Source organism: Lissotriton vulgaris, chromosome 2_2, assembly GCF_964263255.1.
Source record: "Lissotriton vulgaris chromosome 2_2, aLisVul1.2, whole genome shotgun sequence".
Lineage (NCBI taxonomy): Eukaryota > Metazoa > Chordata > Amphibia > Caudata > Salamandridae > Lissotriton > Lissotriton vulgaris.
The window spans coordinates 123519055-123539399 of record NC_141688.1 but is presented as its reverse complement, the minus strand read 5'-3'; the positions used below and the strand labels follow the sequence as shown (position 1 = coordinate 123539399).

Genomic DNA, 20345 nt, shown 5'->3' with positions numbered 1-20345 from the left:
TGGACCCCGTCTCGCGCCGCGCCGGCGGAACGTCCACTTCCTCCAGGCCAGTTCCCCTGTCCGGTGGGTCTTCTGGGGGGCCTCCCGTGGGATTCGGCCCCCGTCCCCTTCACCGACCCCCGCGGCTCCAGCAGCGTCAGCCCTATTTCTTGTCTTATGGTCGGGTCGCGGACAGCAGTAATGAGACGTGGACTGAAGTAACAGCCGGGGGCCCGATTTGTGCCCCCCGATCACCCGTGGCTATTCTGGGCCTGCTCACCCCGGTCCCCGGCACCAATGACTCAATGTTTGGCGCTGGCGCCGACAACCCGACTTCAGATATCGGGGCCTCTACTTCACAATGTCAGGCTTCTCTGGTGGTGCCGGCTTAAGCGCTCTTTTCCCGGGGGCAGAGTGCTCCTAGATCGCTGCCGGTGCTCTCAGTGTTGTGGGCCTAAGCTGAGTAGTCCCCATCAGCTAGGCCCCAGCCGGGGCCTCACTTGCGTCTCCTCGTCGGACCCTCCGGCCTCCTCCACATAGACCGGGGCCCCAGCGTTTCAGTTCACGGCCTCCCGGTCTATGTAAGCTGGAGCATGTTCTATCTGTGGGGTAGGTGTGCTCCCAAACCGCCGGCGCTGCCCTTACTTGCGCTCGCCTGCTGAGGCCGCTCGCCTCCTCCTCCTCTAGGCCGCAGCCGGGGCCTGTCCTGCTTCCTCTTGCCGGGCCACCCGGCATCTACTTCCGCGGGCCGCCCGCCCGGGACCCTGGGGCAGATCCCGGCACTCTCCTCCCAGGGACCTCCGCAGTCGTCGTGGGCAGCTCCGGTGACGCCTCCCGGTCTGGCAGTAGTGTCGCGGGGCCCCCGCACCTCTCCACAAGGCGGGAGCCGGGTTACCGCTTTTTCGCCCCAGTGCGGCCCAGCCGACTCTCCTACTTCGCCAGTCGATTTTCCGTCTCTGGGCTCGTCGAGCGTCACCAGTCGCTTCACGGGTGTTCCCCCGTCTCTGGCCACCGACACCGTGACTCGGCTGCGGGTAGGTCAGCTAATTAGGCATGGCACGGAGGACGGGGACGGGGAGCCTCCGAAGGACACGTCTGCCTAAGCCGCCATCTTAGCCCATGAACTGAGATTTTAACCACCTAGATGGCCACTCTTTCCTTAAATGAGGACTTTCTTTGGCTTGCCTGATCAAGTCTGTCAATATGAATGTGTGCTCTGACATGATTGCATTATGTGCCTAATATCTTGTTATCTGTTTGTATCTGGAGTCTTTTGCCCCACAACAATCCCAGCAGGCTTACTGTCCCGTTCAACATCTATCATAATAGGCTTGTAGTATGAAAGGTGAATTTGAGTTATGATTTATCTGTTTTGCCCACCTTGTTGTGTTAGCAGGCTGGTAAGAGTATGTACAACGCTGCAACAGCAAGCCAAATGAGCAGTGTACCATTTTCTATCGTATTTGTTAAGTGTGAGAGGGACAGCTGGCTCTACTCTTTTGTGGCTAAGTTTTACTTCCACCATTATTTTGCTTTTGTGCTGCGAATGCAGTTTACATTAGAAGTGAACTCCAGATACTGTCATCAGCGAGGCAGTAACTTCTGAGTAACCCCAGCATCACCCATATCGTATAATGTTTGCCCTTAAGTTCTATTGGTAAGTAATTCATATAAATGCATCTATTTCCTTTTAAAGATTCGTTTTTTAAAGATGAGTTTTTCTTAGGTGCATGCCATGCATCCATTGAATAGTCTCCAGCCACTGTGCAATATTGTTGCTAGTCTTCACCGGGGATCCTGGCGCCCAGCTTCAGGTTCTGCTCAGCACAGCCACTGCTCCACAGATGCCTGGCATGCATCAATTGCCACAGCAAAAAAGTGCCAGGTGCCTCACTCAGGCAAGATGTACATGCCATGAGAGCTGGTGCTGTAGCTCACGGCCTGGGTACGCATCCCCCTCCCCCATAGATGTGGAGTTCCATACAAAAAGCTCTATATAGCAGGCAATCTGTTATTCGTGATGATGATCCTTTGAATTTGTCTGAATCGAAATGTGAGATGCGCACAGGTATCTTAAATAGGATGTGTTTTTATTTCCATACAGAACGCTTTAATGCCAGACTAAGTCTTTGTTGAATAAAGCTAGTTTTTTTGCCGCTTATGTCTTCAGGACCAAATGCTTCATTCAGATGCATTTTTCTCACTTTGTACCAAAATGTTTCTCGGTTTTTGCGCTGTTATTGTCACTTTGACACCATATTTAAAATGGCACGGTTTGAATATGTATTGTAATATTGTGGGTGGTGTCATCAATTTATAATTTCCTTTAAACGTATTCTCTCTAAGTATTTGTTTAACCCTTTGATCTGTTTCATATTTAAAATGGCAAGGTTTGAATATGTATTGTAATATTGTGGGTGGTGTCATCAATTTATAATTTCCTGTAAACGTATTCTCTCTAAGTATTTGTTTAACCCTTTGATCTGTTTCATATTTAAAATGGCAAGGTTTGAATATGTATTGTAATATTGTGGGTGGTGTCATCAATTTATAATTTCCTGTAAACGTATTCTCTCTAAGTATTTGCTTAACCCTTTGATCTGTTTCAAGAACTGTGTAACCCACTTCTATATCACAACGTGCGCCTATTGTTTTTTGTTATGTTTAATGACGCGCCACTTGGAGTGGGGTTATCATGTCTCTTACATAGAACTAATGTTACCACGGGCAGAAGTAAGTCTGCAAATCTGCAGATAAAGACGTATGTGATCGTGTATGTCCGTGGGACAATTACAAATCACACGGAAACTATTAGCAAGGGCAAAAGCAAATTATACATCACATTCCTGCACCTGAAAATGTATATTTGTGCGTGTGGGAAATAAATATGAGAATTTTGAGAGACATCTAGAATTATTCCAGGCTTTCTCCTCGGTAGCTGTTAGAACTGCACACATATAGTAAACGTAAGCCTTCCAACTGGTAATGTCTGACTCTCCAGGTCCTAATTTATCGAATCTGTCCTAAGCTCTTTAAGGTCGTTAAAGTCTCTATGGTTTAAAATATTTCCTCTGAGTAGATGATAGGCATTACACTCAGTAGGCTGTTGATTACTAAAGCATCTCAAGTAAAAATTATCTAATACTTTAAACCAGATCTTTATCAGTAACTAAGGATTCGACCTTAAACTATGCAGCTAAATTCCTCGAATGATTTCCTTAGGAAATTCAGCCATGTAAAATAGAGGCGCCAGGATTGATTCAGATGTCGAAAAGGACTTCCTTGGTGATTCTCGGTGGTTCCCTAACAAGATTCTTAGCAACAATTTTAAAGGTTTATAGCGAGCTCCCTAGTAATTTCTTTTAAAATGTAAGCATATATGCTGAAGAATGGTACGTGCTCTTTTTAGGACGTTAAACTAGCCTCAGAAGTATTGAAGTTTAACTCAAATACACTGCAGTGATCAAAATGACTAACGTTGGGACTTCCCCCCTTTGGGCTGTTTGCCTGTATCAGGTCCTGCACTCCCTTTCCAGTTATTACAAGCTTACATTTTTGGGGCCACCCCTCAACTGGGTAATATTTTCTCCTAAAAAATGCGATTTCATACGCACCACGAGATCGGAGGTATGCTTAATGGATACAGTTATATATTTTGCTGCTTGCTAGACTGTTACTTGCTAATAATGTTTTCTTTCTTTTATACCTTAGAAAATAAAGATGCCGAGGGGTGGGAAACAGTCCACCGTGGAAGACCTGTACGTTCTCGTTCTACCACTTCTGTAGCTCAAACCTCTCCACCCACAGAACAGCCTAGGTCGAAAGATGATAGTGATAAAGAAAATGCTATAATTGAGCCAACAGAACATAAGCAAAAGGTGGAATTGCTGATCGAACCTCCCTGTGGAAATGGTGAATCCTTGCCTAAGGTTTCATTGTACCCTTTGGAGCTTCACCTCACTGATGCGACTGAGGTAATATTTCAAATGGAAGTACTGCATGCATGTTGGGTTCCACCAAATTCTAAACGTAACTTTTATGTACAATAATTATTCATATAACTGCATTTTAACAATAAAAGTAACACCATTGTTAGTGGATAAGTAGTTTATCACATTATTTTTATTATTTAAATGTACATGTATTTATTGGGAGGTATGTTTTCCAAGTGCAATTAACATATCATTGACGACCTGAGCCCATGATGCTGTCAATCAGACTACTGAGCCACCATTGACATATTATATAAAAAAGTAGTGCTTATCAAAACACTTGTAACCAAAGCTTCAACACTGTTAGAGAATATGAGATGTGTTGACAACATCTAGCGTTGATGAAGTCTTTGAAAATCTTGTTATAATAAGAGCTTTTTCCATTCAGCACCTTCTTTAAATTTTGTTTGGTCATTATAAAATATAGTACACTTATAATTAGAGTAACGTTCCTATTGGAGGTATAGATAATGATTTAAGGAAAAAAAGATTTTTCTTAAAATAACCCTCACCCACCAAAGTGACCCAAGATGACATGCTTCATCATCGGGTTCTTCCCGCCCGCTGCCGGACTTGGCGTGCTACAACTGACGGAGATGTGGGAGCACTTTGTTGGGTGTTGACTGAGGGGATGGGAGTGGGAGGGTCAAAACAATTGTGTATTATTAAAAAATACCTGGCTACGTGGAGTCTAAATCTTTTAAAATCCTGTAGCTGGTACTGTTAACAAGCATTTGCAATGCAATAGGTCTAGCATTAGGAAAGTTTGAGCTATTGGTCTTGTAAATGACAATTCATTTATTTATGTGTTGGTTTTGAAAATAGCTAAATTAATAGCTTTGTTATTTACAATGCCAATAGTTATAACTTTCGCAAATGTGACACCTATAACCTGGGGTTGCGCTGAGTGATGCTGTGGTGGTGCTGTGGTTGTGCTGAGTTGTGCTGTGGTGCTGCTGAGTGGTGCTGTGGTGCTGCTGAGTGGTGCTGTGGTGCTGCTGAGTGGTGCTGTGGTGCTGCTGAGTGGTTCTGTGGTGCTGCTGAGTGGTGCTGTGGTGGTGCTGAGTGGTGCTGTGGTGGTGCTGAGTGGTGCTGTGGTGGTGCTGTGGTGGTGCGGTGGTGGTGCTGTGGTGGTGCGGTGGTGGTGCTGTGGTGGTGGTGCTGTGGTGGTGCTGTGGTGGTGGTGCTGTGGTGGTGCTGAGTGGTGCTGTGGTGGTGCTAAGTGGTGCTGTGGTGGTGCTAAGTGGTGCTGTGGTGGTGCTGAGTGATAATGTGGTGGTGCTGAGTGATAATGTGGTGGTGCTGAGTGATAATGTGGTGGTGCTGTAGTGGTGCTGTGGTGCTGCTGAGTGCTGCTGTGGTGCTGCTGAGTGGTGCTGTGGTGCTGCTGAGTGGTGCTGTGGTGCTGCTGAGTGGTTCTGTGGTGCTGCTGAGTGGTGCTGTGGTGGTGCTGAGTGGTGCTGTGGTGGTGCTGTGGTGGTGCTGAGTGGTGCTGTGGTGGTGCTGTGGTGGTGCGGTGGTGGTGCTGTGGTGGTGCGGTGGTGGTGCTGTGGTGGTGCGGTGGTGGTGGTGCGGTGGTGGTGCTGTGGTGGTGCGGTGGTGGTGCTGTGGTGGTGCGGTGGTGGTGCTGTGGTGGTGCGGTGGTGGTGCTGTGGTGGTGCTGAGTGGTGCTGTGGTGGTGCTAAGTGGTGCTGTGGTGGTGCTAAGTGGTGCTGTGGTGGTGCTGAGTGATAATGTGGTGGTGCTGAGTGATAATGTGGTGGTGCTGTGGTGGTGCTGAGTGGTGCTGTGGTGGTGCTGAGTGGTGCTGTGGTGGTGCTGAGTGATGCTGTGGTGGTGCTGAGTGATGCTGTGGTGGTGCTGTGGTGGTGCTGAGTGATGCTGTGGTGGTGCTGAGTGATGCTGTGGTGGTGCTGAGTGATGCTGTGGTGGTGCTGAGTGATGCTGTAGTGGTGCTGAGTGATGCTGTGGTGGTGCGGAGTGATGCTGTGGTGGTGCGGAGTGATGCTGTGGTGGTGCTGAGTGATGCTGTGGTGGTGCTGAGTGATGCTGTGGTGGTGCTGAGTGATGCTGTGGTGGTGCTGAGTGATAATGTGGTGGTGCTGAGTGATAATGTGGTGGTGCTGAGTGATAATGTGGTGGTGCTGAGTGATAATGTGGTGGTGCTGAGTGATAATGTGGTGGTGCTGAGTGATAATGTGGTGGTGCTGAGTGATAATGTGGTGGTGCTGAGTGATAATGTGGTGGTGCTGAGTGATAATGTGGTGGTGCTGAGTGATAATGTGGTGGTGCTGAGTGATAATGTGGTGGTGCTGAGTGATGCTGTGTTGGTGCTGAAAAAATGCGTCCAGCACCCGAGCTTAATGTCGTGTCTGCCGTCTTTAGTTATTTCAAAAATATTTGCTATTAAAATGGGATCATAGGTGGTGCAGTTCTAATGTTTATAAACATAAAACAATATCCTGTGTTGGACAACTGTAGGGTTTGCAGCGTCGTGCCAGAGGACAGAAATAATTATCCACAGTCACAGTATAACAGATGAACAGTTGGCAAAGGTCCAACGGAGCTCACATAACTATAGAATGACTCGAAGCTCCCAGGGTCGCCAAGGAATGAGTTGTTAGGACCAGCAAGTGAGAAAGGGTTTCGCAGGCTTTACTACACAGGGAGGCTGCACCACACCAGCATGAAATGAACAGGGAAAACATTTTCCAGAACAGCAAAAAACAAGTATTGGACACATTATTTTAGATTGGTGGAAAAACTGAACTTACATATGATACTGTATGCAGTGGAAGATAATAGGAGCGAGCGTTTGTGTCACACAACATTTTAACTTTATAGTCAAAAATAAGTCAAAGTGTATAACAATTCCAAATCTGAAACAACCTGGTCAAACTCGCTTCCTACATATGTACAGGTCGGTCCATATTTAGCTTACATGGAGTACAGCCCACAGACACTAACCACGTGTGGCAGAGAATGTAGGCGAGAATATGGTAGCATAACATGCTCTTGGCATTGCTGTGGGGAGGGGAAATGCGAGACACGGCCTCCAAGACAGGATGTGGCATAACGGCTAGAGCGGTCACTTTTGAAGCTGGGGAACAGAGTTTGAGTCTCGGCGGGAGAGTAAAGATCCTGTGAATCTGGGCAAATCACTTAATCTCTCCATGCATAAAAAAAAGAATCTGTGTGTGTGCACTGAAACTGGCTCATCATGTCAAGCGCTCCCATACCATCAAGCCGACTTTGCGTTATATTAAAGTGAAGGAAAAACACAGGCGACTGAGTTCAAACACATGCACTTTTAGAGGGAGCAGAGCGGGAGGGGGTGGGGAGCAGAGCCTTTGAAGAGCGGAGAAGCAGATTGCCTTCAAGGCAAGTGTGAAGCAGTGGGCGGGGAAGCACAGGAGCAAATGGTAAGGTCGGGTCTGATGAGGCTTTGATGTGGGGAAATGCGCGTGCTTGTGGTCACGTGATTCACGTGAACTGTTAGAAATCCGCCTGGTTAGGTAATTTTCTGGTTTCACCGCAATAGGTCTCTCTGCGAGACCTAAAAAGGGGAAATGGGGGGCGTGGTCTCGCTGCAGGTGAGGTTAGATGCACGGGTTGGGGACTCCGACTGGCCGCCACCTTCTTTAGCCATTAAAGCTGTGACGAACTTACCTCACCTACCTGGTCATTGGAGCAGACGGGGTACCTCCTGGCGAGAGGGCATCTCTCTGGGCTGCTCCGTTGAGGTGCGGGCACCAGCCTTCACTTGCCGCGGCAATCAAGCTCCTCTGGCCGCCATTTTGTCCACATCAGGCCAGAACTCTTTTGGCCGCCGGGGGCTGTCAGGGCCCCCGCTCATCGCCATGGCCAGTTGGACGTCGCCTTCAGGCCCCGATCTGCAGAGCGGACAGCTGGGACACCCGGGGTGCTGCCACTCGGCGGATGGCCTCTGCGGCCCTGTGGTCGGAATAAGCCATCTTGGGCCTTCCAGGCACTGCACGCAGATGTGGAGTGGCTGACAATGTTCGCAACTACTGCACCTCGCCTGCGACACTGGGTCCCCTCGAGCCTGGAGGGGGACCTGGGCGGCCTGTGGCGTTCCTTGTCGGTGGTCGGAGATGCTTTCCGCCTGGGAGAACTGACTGACTGTTCATCGGCAGGGCTGTGGCATAGGCCTGGGGGAGTGGAGGAGGCCCCGCTGGGCTCACGGCGAGACCTGATGGTGGATTGGACGGCCCTGCATTCCCCTCATCCCTGTCTGTCACGCTTGAACGGTCCCTGCACCATTGTGGACTGGATGGGCTAGCTGAGGGCCCGGGCCCCTGTGCTCTGCAAACCCGGCAGGGGTGCCCTGTCCTTTTGGGTGAGGTGTGGCGGTGATGACTGCTCCCGCCTGTGAAGGGGCATGCTGACCACTGCTCCTGCTTGCCGGCATTATCGTCAGTGACCTTTGATACCTGCCTCTCCTCCCGCTGGACATCATTCTCTGGGCGCTGATGCTCCTATCCCCCTGACCCTGCTGGAAAACACAACTGTTTGCTGGCACCCGTGGCCTGACCCTTTGGCGGCGTTGCGGGGCGGGAGCGGCGCTGGATCCATATCCCTGCACTCCCTGTCGTGGGGGTCTCCTGTGCCTGACAGAATCACCTGCCCGGTTCTCCCGCTTCCATTGGCTCTGTGGCCCTTTGGTGCAGTCACCCCAGGGGGAGCACTGCCTTGCGGGGACGGCCTGTGATAGCTGCGGCGCCTGGCGAAGAGGTCTATATAGGCTACCACCTGTGCTCTTCCATCCTTGCTCACCTCCTCACCTATCCTCTGGACTATGGATATCCTCCGTTGGTATATCTGCCTGCATGTGCTGGAGCGGCTAAACAACTCCTAGCCCTATATTGGAAAAAAGCTGAGACCCCTCCTGTCACCATCTGGTTCAACCGCCTATGGCATACCATGGCGATGGAGCTGCTCATGGCACGCCTACAGTCCAGAGACGCCCGTTTCACCAAACTCCTGTCCTCATTTTTGCAAACTTGAACATGCTTGTCTTCAACCCCCCAAAACTCCTGGCCTTACGCCTTTTTGAAGACGCCATGTATCCTCCTGACTCCGACACATCCCTCTGGCAACAACATTAATATCCTGCGCATTGCTATCTAATTTCCCATTCGCTTGGAGCCACCACTACATTGTCCTCATCCCCCCACTCTCTGGGCTTCCTAGTCACGCTCTTTGTAGAACTTATATACCGTACTCTACCCACCCTTTCACTTCTTTGCTCTTCCTTCCTGACTATTCTTTCTCGCCACTTTCCTCTTCCAAGACCATAGGAGGGCTCTCCCCCGTACTTCTTCTCTTTTCCATTCTTCTGTTCATCTTTCCAAATTTGAGTTCATCTTTCCAAATTTGAGTTCACTTGACCTCACCATTTGAAGGAGCTCTACATTTACGCCCACCACATATGTTTGCCATGCTATGCAGCCGGCCCTGTATGGGTTGTAGGCGGCTTGCTGTGTAAGCTAATGTACATGCATAGCTTCATGTTGTTCCACCTTTGCATTCCGACTCCTGGTTCCATCAGGCGGCCGGCCCGTCAAAGGGTTGTAGGTGACTTGCTGTGTACATGAGTCTTCTTCTCAATAATAAAAAAAGATTTTAAAATGGAGACCTACACTATGATGGATGATTATCTCCTGGTCTACATGTTTCAAGCCTAATCGCTTGGGCTTTTTGTCAGGACCAGAGCAAAGGATCCCATGTACCACTCCTAACCACTGTTCCCTTTAAGGTGCGTGCATGCACCTCTGTGCCCCCGAGCGCGCAGTGCTGTATGTGTGTGGCGAGCACACACATCCCCCGAGAGCACTAGCGCCGCCTCTTTTAAAAGGCGAGTGGCACGAAAATTGGGCATTTCCAGGTTGCAGGTGAAGAGGCAGCAACTGGGATCAAGGATGGAGCACTTGCTAAATTTCTTTTGTTTTCTAGAGTGCGGCTCATTGTGTGCTTTTGTTTAAGCATTCGTGTTAATTGCAGGGCCCGACACGAGCTGCGATTAGCATAAATACTTTAAACAAAAGCACACAATGAGCCCAACAGCCGCACTCTAGAAAAAAAAGAAATGCAGCACCAAACGCAGCGTGTGCTTTCAGAATCACCTGAAAGCACACGCTGTGTTTGTAGACTTGCTAAATAGAGCTGTGCTGCAGTGTGATTGTGTGCCTTTTTGAAAGTTTTCATGTTAATTGCAGCTCATGACACGGGTGCTGCGATTAACATGAAAACTTTAACAAAGACACACAATCACTCCGCAGCTGCACTTTATTAAGAGAAGAAATGCAGCAAGCCTATAATGGCATGTGCTTTCTGGTGAAATACGCGTAAAAGTGGAAGCACAAACCATTTGTCTCCGTGCCATGCAGCTTTGGTCATCAGCACTTCTCCCTTTTTCCACCACAGCAGCTCAAGCATGAATGGCAAAATATCCTAGTTTGCAAAAGTTTTCTATATAATTCTGGTTCTGCAATATTTGCTGCATAATGCATCATCTGCTGCATAATTTGACGATTTTAACTAATAAACTGTAGCTCAAACGGATCAAAAGTTGCTAAAAAATGTGACGTGTGTAGACTACCCTTTGCAAAGGTTTACTGATCACCTTTCTCGCTGCTGGATTTGTATGTTATACTGGTGCTAATAAGGCAAAATCTTTCCAGAGCATGTGTAAAAATGTAAAAATAAAGTATCAGAAAATATACTGCATTACGCTGCAGCCTTTTTTATTGCTGCATAATTTAGTCCACACAGCATCCTAATTTTGTCCTCCATTGCTGCATAATTCCAGTGTCCTCAAAGTAGGCAGCACATGTTAAAAATGCTTGTGCATAAAGCAGAGAGACTGTGAAGTTTGTGAACTTTGTTTGGTGTGCTTGCAAATCCTGCATTGCCGACCCCTGGTGAGTTACAACTACTACTGCTGAAGCAAGGTCAATGGAGGGACCAATGCGTGAGGCGGCCTGGCCTCAAGGGGCAGGGTCAGCTTTAGTGCTGGTGAAGCCATGTGCGAAAATGTTTGTTTGTTCCCCACAATAACTCCCTCCGCCATTGATTCCCTCACTACCACCCTTTAACACCTTGGGTGCTAAGGGTTTTCACCTCTGGGTGCTGGATTCCCAGATTTCCCATTGTTCATGACAAGGTCAACTCGTCATAAGCACAGCGCAGGTAAAACCCATGACGAGTTGACCTTGTCATGAGTACTGAAGAGGTTAACAGTGCCCCTTAAGACTCCATAACCACACTCGCTCAGATGAATTTAACTTGATTTACAGCACCCCTGATACCAGTGTAGGGTCTCGGAGCACTTTACATCATTACACTGAGACAATTAATCATGTGTGTAAATCTCTGTAACGGAAATGTTACATAAGACAACAGACTGCAAGGTGTAAGAGTCACATGACATCCATACTAGTAGGCAGCATAGTTTAATAATGACCGGTCTGGAGAAATGCAAACTCTGAATTTAGAACATAGTACCATGATTGGGAGTTCTCTTTAATAATCAGAATTGATTTTCTATTTAAATGAACCCTTTTTGCAACATTAGTGAAACCATTAGGATAACCAGACTGGGGAAAAAACATGCAGCTCTTAGACTTCAGTTAATAGCTCACTGTTCTATGTTAGGATTTTGACTAGGATTTTGACTAATAAACTGCAAGTAACAAAAGGATCTAATCGACAAAACAGTAACCTACTGACCCATTTACATTATGTGCACTTTGTGACCTGGATGGTTCATGTTCTTTGCAGCAGGCAAATTAGCCCTCTGCGCTACCTTTCCATGAGTCGAAACTTCCACTTGACAAAATGGCATCTCTCTCTAGGACGAACATTAATCACTCGAGTTTCCATAGCATTTTTATTGTTGCCTTAAATTGCTGGAGGCCAGGAAGGAGGCAGCAAATGCTTTTAGCAACATACAATACTTGCAAGCATGACATCCCAGCCATTGAGCTCATGATCAGATGGACGTTATTCCATGCACCCGGATGTATGTGTGATTGACACTCAGCCCGCTCCTGCACCGAGGCGTACTTTTTCCCGAAACCAACCACCTTTGTTACGAGGCTTATCCCGCCTTCATTCTAAGGACGCCCGTAAAAGCTGTGCTTGGCTTTTTACCATTGAACCGCTCATTGCATCATCTCCTGCTCCTTAGGGACCCCCCGCTTGCTGCCACTCTTCTCATGCTCACACTGAGCCTCTACGCCCTCGGCTCCAGGCAGCGTATTACTTCAGGACTGTATTTTTTCCTGTCCTGATGATGATCCTAGTATTTAGACATGGATCGACATGTCGACTTGTTTAAACAGTGTTCATGTTAAACCAATGTGTTAAAAAAAAAGTGCAATTACTGTTTAGAGCTTGCTCATATTATTTGCATTGGCCATAAGCGACTCCCTGTTTTGCCTGAAATGTGTTTGTCCAATTGTAATTGTTTTGTGTTTTTGTAGTATACAGGACTGTGTCCCACTCTATCACTGTGTGTTTGATCGTTACTAATTGTTTTGATTCATTAAATCAGGTGTCCGGCTGGACATCGCTAATATAATATAGTACTGATTGTAGTCTACATTTATTGTCATTAAATAGTCTGTTTGAAGGACGATTTGTTTTCCGTAACTAGTTGATACCAAGGGTCCTTCCTACCTTGCAGGTTCCTATAATATATATATATATATATATATATATCATTTATTTCTCTCCAAAGACCTTTATTACACAATCATGAATTGACACAGCGTAGAGCCTACAACCTCAAGGGCAGGCTGCGTTACGTAGGTCCGGCGGCGTGGTAAAGCAAGGTGTACACAGAGTAGTCAATTCGTGTTCCGGATAGTTTATAGGTCTATGGTTTTTTCTTTTTTTTAAAACAAACGTTATTGTTCGAAGCAGAGGAAATATTTATCTAAACAATCAGTCATTAATCTCGTCATAGAGCACGTACAGTACAGCAGCAACCACAATCACAATCACTGAGGGATGGTAGGCCTGGTCATTTCCATGTCTGCTGATGGGGAAGTACACAATTCGCCCCTATAGGCCTTCCATCGACCCCATTTCTTATCCCAGACTCCGGGGCATCCCCTAGTTTTGTATACCGATTTTTCAGACAGCATGCACACGTCCATTGCAGCTACCCATCTAATCAGGAGCGGTTTGTGCGGTGAACCCCATTGCATGGCTATTTCACGCTTCAATAAGAGGAAGCTTAGGGCCGCCCATCGCTGTTCTATTGCAGTTTAATCTGTAGGGCCCCATACATTAGGAAGAGCACATTTGGGAGTCAGAGGGACCGGTTACTCTAGAGCATCAGTCATTTTCTGAACGGCGCGATTCCAAAGGTCTTGGACCGCTGGGCATTCCCACAGTGTATGATAGAAGGTACCTGTTAGGCCACAATGCCGGAGGCAGAGGTCAGATGGGCGTCGGCCTATTCTGGCTAGAAGGGGACCAGACACGTATGTTCTGTGCAATATTTTTAGCTGTATTAATCTGAATCTATGATTTATGGCTGATTCGCGCGGGTACATCAATGCTGACTGCCAGTCTACATCATCTAGGGTACCGACGTCAGTCTGCCATTTATCTCGCAGAAGGTGAAAAGTGTTTGGCATATTGTTGCACAATTTACGGTAAGTGTAGGATATAATTTTTTTGCACTCCACACCACCCCAGTTCAGACATGGCCATATGGGGTGGTGTGGAGTGCAAAAAAGCGATGGATTTAGGCCCAGACTCTGTACTGGGGTGGATGTATGACATTGTTCTGCATTCTGTCCATCAACTGTTGTTTTTGCATTTGTCACCCCGAGTGGCATGGGTATGCTCAGACGTGAGTCCCATGCTCTCCACACCACTGGAGTCAAGCTATCCTGGCTGAAGACGGCTGATAGCCAGAAACTGGTCCTAGGATGCTTGATTCCGGTCCAGGAAATACATGGCTTGGCAGTTCGGGCTGGACTGTTCCAATGAGGCACAGGGTCAAGGCTGATTTGCATATGGCCATGTCTGAACTGGGGTGGTGTGGAGTGCAAAAAAAAATGGATTTAGGCCCAGATCTCTATACTGGGGTGAATGTATGATATTGGTCTGCATTCTGTCCATCAACTGTTTTTTTGGTTTCTGAAGAGCAGCATCAGAAGTGGAGGGCAAATGTACCTTTGCAAGACTGTCTCTGGTCTTTTGTAGGTTCTGTAAAACATCAGAATGTTCATCTACGTCAATGGATGCGGCAGACACCGCCGTGTCTAGACCCTCAAGGTCTGGAACAAACATTTCGATCCCAAAGAGCATTTTGTATGGGATATGCCCACCCAGAGACCTTCTAGGTAGATTATTAAGTGCACGTTGAATGCTATGGAGATGGGCTAGCCAGTTCCGACCTTTACCTAAAACCTTAGCTGTCAAAGTTTGCTTTAAGTCACGGTTCATCCTCGCCACAACACTATTGCCCTCAGGCCTGTATGGAGATGAAAATTTGACTTGAACCCCCAATGAAGCCATGGCATCCTTGTACTCCTTAGAGGCGAACGCTGGACCCTGGTCCGAATGAAGAGTACCGCATGCGCCGAGGCCATACCCTCGTGAGCCTCTGTTATCAAAGTCTGCCTGCGCTCCACGTTGGAAATCAACCTGTTACCAACGTAGTTAATTCTCACTTGGGGATCTTTATCAGGACTTAAACTATAAGAGTATTTAGAAGGGAAACCTCATGGGTAATTACCGCCCTTCTCTGTTGCAGCAATGGCTGCCAAGATGTCATCATCAATCTTACTTTTGGAACGTGTAACTGCTGCTACTACATATGTCGCAACTGCTGATTTTGCTGCTTCATCAGCAAGACCGTTACCAACAGCGTCTTCCCCCCCCCCCCGTGTTGGTGACCAAGAGTATGAATTACACACACGAGTGGCAGCCGTTCTTTAAGCTCGGCCACTCGAACCCATAGCATTTTGTGTTTAATCTTGCTACCTTTGGAATCACGATAGTCATTCTGAGTCCAAAAGAATAAATTGCTGTTGTAAGACTGTACACAGTAGTAAGAGTCACTAAATAAATAGTGACACTAGGGTCAGCGTACTCCTGTGCAAGCAGCAGAGCACAGAGCTCTGCCAATTGGGCGGTACAGTCCCCTAATGTCTGTGTATGCACAACGTCGGACTTGAACTCTCCATTCACTATAGTACCAACCATTATAACGCAGACCGTTGAATAAGCTTGCTTTGACTCCGTCGCGGGTTGCCCCGATCCATCTGTGTATATGATACAATGGAAATCCTCCAGAGGGCACATGGTCAGAGGAGCAGGATGAGCAAATTCATACTGCAAGTACTCTTTAGTCTGCAAAGAGTAATCAAAAATAAAAGTGACTTTCGGAGACGTGAAAGATGTGACCCATTGAATCCACCGAGGATGCAAAGCCTTCGAATTAGGTACACTGGCTTTCGTCACTGCCTCCAAAGCAGGATACGGTGTAACAACCAACATGCGTTTCCCCTGCGACAGCGCTCGTTCTTTCAGAATCGACATCTGCACCTCAATCAAAACTTTTTCTACAAAGGAAAATCACTTTACAGCCAAAGTGTATAAGTGTGACTTGTAAGCAATAGGGACTGTGTCACCCTCATTAAAAGTCCGGTATGTGAAAACCACCGCCGCAGGCACAATTCTTATTACCAGGTTGGTGTGGTTGTCACGAGTCAGGAAGAATCTAGATTCAAGAAGATCAGACTGCAAAGATTGGAAAATTGCAGAATATTCAGCCAGCCAGCAAAATTTGGAGTAAGTATGTTGTACCAAGGCATAAAGCGGTTTGATACGCTGGGCATAATCGAGAATGTGAGTACGCCTGAAGTTCAAAAAACCCATTAAAGATTGTAGTTTTTTCAGTTTTGTAGGAGCGCACATTTCTGTGCGCATTTCTCCAGGAAGTGAGGTGCCAAACCTCGACCTTCATTCTTGAGCTCATAGCCCAAAACCAACACTGTAAACTCTGCAATGTGTGATTTTGCAAAGTTAAATTTGTAACCGAAGTCCGCAAACATGCAGATAATGGGGTCAACGTGACACAGATGCGTCCATAATTCGTCGTCTGTGAGATAAATGTCATCCACATACGAGCACGCATCAGGGTCGAGCCTCTCCAAAAGAGAGATTATGCGGGTGGCAAAGACCCCAGGACTGTTCTTATAGCCCATAGCTAATCTTCGGAACTGTTTTTTGTTTGCTGCCACAGGTGAAAGCTGTCCAGTGACTACTAATAGAGGACCGATTATGGCTAAAAAAAAATTGGATATGTCAAGAGTGGTCTTGAACCTTTTACGCACAAGACTATCCACAAGGGCAGAGCTGTGAGTATTCTGTACCGCGCAGGTCCAACAATGTGAGTTTAAGTGCTGTTAATCCAATACCAAATGATACAAGCGATCCGGCTTGGTCACAGTAAAAGAAGGATTATTCATCGGAGACACACGCGTTTTAATCACACTTTGATATTCCAATTGTTCAAGGATTTCTGCCACGGGAGCTTTTGCTTCACGTCGCATGGGATATTGGGGCTGGGGCTGAGGCTGTGGCATGAATCGCAATGGAATCTCATGTCTGAGTAAAAATGTGTCCCATCCACATTGAGTATGGTACACTGCCGGTGCAAGCACCATAGCCCACTCCTCTGCAAAATGCAAGGCCTGCTCCTTCGGCACTGTGTGTGCGAAAGCAGGGAGGATTACCTCCTCCCCTTTCAGAGCGGCTAGAACGAAAGGCGGGGGCCAATCCACTTCCGCTAACAAAATGTCATAGTTAGTCATAAGATTCTCCCAAAATACCCCTTTTACAGTATGTTGTATGTCACCTTCAATCAAAAGAACTATTTCATTGAGTCTTTCAGGGGGAGTCACTTTAGTGTCAGCTGTCAGCAACAAACGTGTCAGTTGCTGTCACCTTCAGAAATTGACACAATGCTTCCCACACTACTTTAATTTCTGCAGCGCTGTCTAACAGCGTCAGCGCCCACGTCAGGTTCGGTGCTGTATTCTCACTATACGTGGCATATCTCGCTGTGGCATGGGTGGTTGTTGTCACGAGCTGTCTGAGTCCGAGGTTGGCGAGGTTGGCGATCAGGGTGGTGGAGTTGGCGTCGTTGTTTTTCTTGAGGTGGAAGTTCAGGTCTCCTAGGAGGATGTAGTCATTGGAGGCGACAGCGTGCGTGCTGATTAAGTCGGCGATGGAGTCGCTGAACTGCAGTCGGGATTCGGGGGGTCTGTAGACGAGGGTTCCTCTGTGGGTGGTGTTGGGGTCGGTGTGGATCTGGAAGTGCATGTGTTCGGCGGTGCTGAGGGTGTCGTCTGTGTTGGTCGAGTCTCAGAGTGTTCCTGTGGACGATTCCTCCTCCTACTCCGTTGTCTCTGCGGGTGATCTTTTAGCCTTCCGGGATGGCTATGGTGATGTCGGGTGCTGTGGTGGGATTCAGCCAAGTCTCTGTCAGGAAGGCGACATCCGGGGTGTTGGAGTCGAGAAGGTCCCAGAGTTAGACGGCGTGTTTGCGGGCGGAGCGGGTGTTGAGGAGGATGAAGTTGAGGTAGTTTGGTATCTTGGTTGGCCGTTTGGCTGGCCAGATGCTGGTGAAGCTGCAGCTCCGGCAGGTGAAGAGACCTTGGGTGCGCTTCGGGGTGGCCCGGTAGCAGATGTGTTCTCGGCCGATGTTGAGTGCGTGGAGGGTGCTGGCATCGTAGCTCAGTCGGGTGTTGTTGCATCCACGGGGGCCAGGGGTTCTGGCGCTGGTCGCAGTCCATGCGCAGACAGGCCCGTCTTCGGCGACCCAGCAGCGTCTGCCATAGCTGGGGGGGTGGGAGGGAGCTGCAGCTGGGAGGCGGGAGCAGGGAGGCCAATGGGTGACGAGGGGGGCGGGGCCGATGGGGATGCCACGGTGGGAACCGCCGGGGTGAACAGAGGGTGAGAGAAGGGGGGTACAGCACACAAGGGGTACAGAAGGCAAAAACGGGTGTGGAATCAGGGGCACACGAGGGGAGCAGAAGGCAGAAAGGTCACAGAGTCATGGTCACACGAGGGGTACAGAAGGCAAAAAAGGGCAACAAGCAGAGGGAGACGGACACAGAAGACTAGGGGCAGTGAGGGGTACAGCTGGCAAGGGCACAGAGACAGCAAGCAGAGGGGCGAACTTAAAGCAGCAGTAGCGGGCAGGAGAACACAGGCGGAGCTGTGTGGTGGGGGAGCGACCGACGTGGCAAGGTCAAGGGTCGCTCTCCTCACAGAGCAGCGGCCGCAATGTGTGGGGAGGTGGGAGGAAGGAGTAGCTGGGAGGCAGGGGCAGCGAATGGGCAGTGAGGGGGACGGGGCCACAGGGGATGTAGCGGCAAGAACCGGGAACAGAATCAGGGCACAGAAGGCAAAATGGGCGCAGGATCAGGGGCACAGAAGGCAAAAAAGGGCGTAGAATCGGGGGCACACGAGGGGAACAGAGGCAAAAATGTCACAGAATCAGGGGTACACGAGGGGTACAGAAGGCAAAATGGTCCCAGAAACAGGGGCACAGAAGACAAAAACAGGTGTAGAATAAGGGGCACACGAGGGGCACAGAGGCAAAAAGGTCACAGAAGCAGGTGCACACAAGGGGTACAGAAGGCAAAATGGTCACAGAAACAAGGGCACTGAAGTCCAATAAGGGCATAGAATCAGGGGCACACGAGGGGAGCAGAAGGCAAAAAGGTCAGAGGCATGGTCAGATGAGGGGTACTGAAGGCAAAAAAGGGCAACAAGCAGAGGGAGACGGGCACAGAAGACCGGGGGCAGGGAGGGGGACAGCTTGCAAGGGCACAGAGACAGCAAGCAGAGGGGCAAACTTACCAGCAGCAGCAGCGGGCAGGAGAACACAGGCGGAGCTGTGTGGTGGGGAGCGACCTACCTTCAAGGTCAAGGGTCGCTGTTTTTATACCCTGTCGCTCCGTTTGTGTTCTCGTACACAAGTCCGCCTGTGATAAGGGCTGTGGCAAAACTCACTTGTTCTAATCCAAATAACAAAAACATCAAGCACGGTTTTGCAATGGATCAGGTCCTTCTTGGAAGGTCAGCTTCAGCAGGTCTGGCTCCCGCCGTGTGCCTCTGAGCCTATGCAGGTGACTACTGGTGTACCACAGGGATCATCACTTAGCCCTCTCCTTTTTAACATCTACATGACTCCGCTGGTTTATCTTGCGGAGTCATTGGGGGATAAGGTAATGGCCTATACCGATGACACTCAGTTGTTGTTTACTTGGAGCAAGGAGGACAATTCGGTTGGGACAGCCCAACATTGTCTGTCTTCGGTCTTTCATTGGCTGGCAAATGCACAGCTGAAATGCAATGAAGGAAAGTCTGAAGTGCTACTGTATGGCTCCTTCTCGACGGATTTTAGAGAGAGGCTCTGGCCTTTTGGGTTCTCTCGCCCTACTGAGAGGAAAGGTGCCGCCAAAAATCTTGGCATTTGGTTTGATGAAAATCTGAACTTTGTGACACAAGTATAGAAACTGGCGGTACTTGTTTTGGCATGTTAAAAATCTTGAGGAAATTTCTTCTCTTTTTGCCAAGCACTGCCAAAGAAACTGTGGTTCGTGCATTGATTCTGTCCCGTTTAGATTATGCCAACACCCTTCTGATTGGCAGTCCGGGTTTCCTCGTGACGAAACTGCAAGTTGTTCAAAACTCGGCGGCCAGGCTTCTTATGGGTTTGTCATCCAGGCATAGTGTTCGCAGTCACTTGCGTACTTTGCATTGGCTCCCAGTTAAATCTCGCCTTAAATTTGAAATGTTAATCGCTCATCGGGCCCTTTACGGTCTAGGCCCTCTCTGTTTGCCGAAGAGGTTCGCTTTTATATACCAGGGAGAACGCTGCGATCTTCTGCTCAGCTGCTGATGCAGACCCTGAAGTTTAAGCGCCAGCGACTTGGCGGCAATTCTTTTGTGCGTAAAGCAGGTCTGGCCTGGAATATGTTGCCTCTGGCTCTGCGGGGCATTCAGGATCCACTGTTCAAGAAAAAACTAAACACGCTGCTTTTCTAACCGGATGGGTATTAATTTTTTTCTTTTCTGAAGTAAGCGCCGGACACTTTCGAGTAGCTGTAGGCCCTATAAAATAAAATAACATAACCTAACATAAGGTTACTGCCCCATATTCCACTCTTGGGATTACTAGGGCCTTAACTGCTTGTTTAAAGTAGTTTGCTGGCAGGAAGGGTTTCAGTTTTCACAGTGTGTTCAGGTGAAAATTTGCTCCTTTTGTGGAGGCGCAAATATGCTTCTGAATTCTTATGTTTGTGTCCAGTG

The 20345-nt window shown here is 48.3% G+C and overlaps 1 protein-coding gene across 2 annotated transcripts in view; it reads left to right on the top strand.

Annotated features, from left to right (window-relative positions):
• SCAPER (S-phase cyclin A associated protein in the ER) overlaps positions 1–20345 on the top strand; it is a 3157511-nt gene that overhangs the window by 582251 nt on the left and 2554915 nt on the right. For both annotated transcript variants that reach the window (XM_086959426.1, XM_086959427.1), the window contains exon 9: positions 3691–3953. In XM_086959426.1, coding sequence (XP_086815552.1) covers positions 3691–3953 — 263 coding nt within the window. The remainder of the gene's footprint in view (positions 1–3690; positions 3954–20345) is intronic.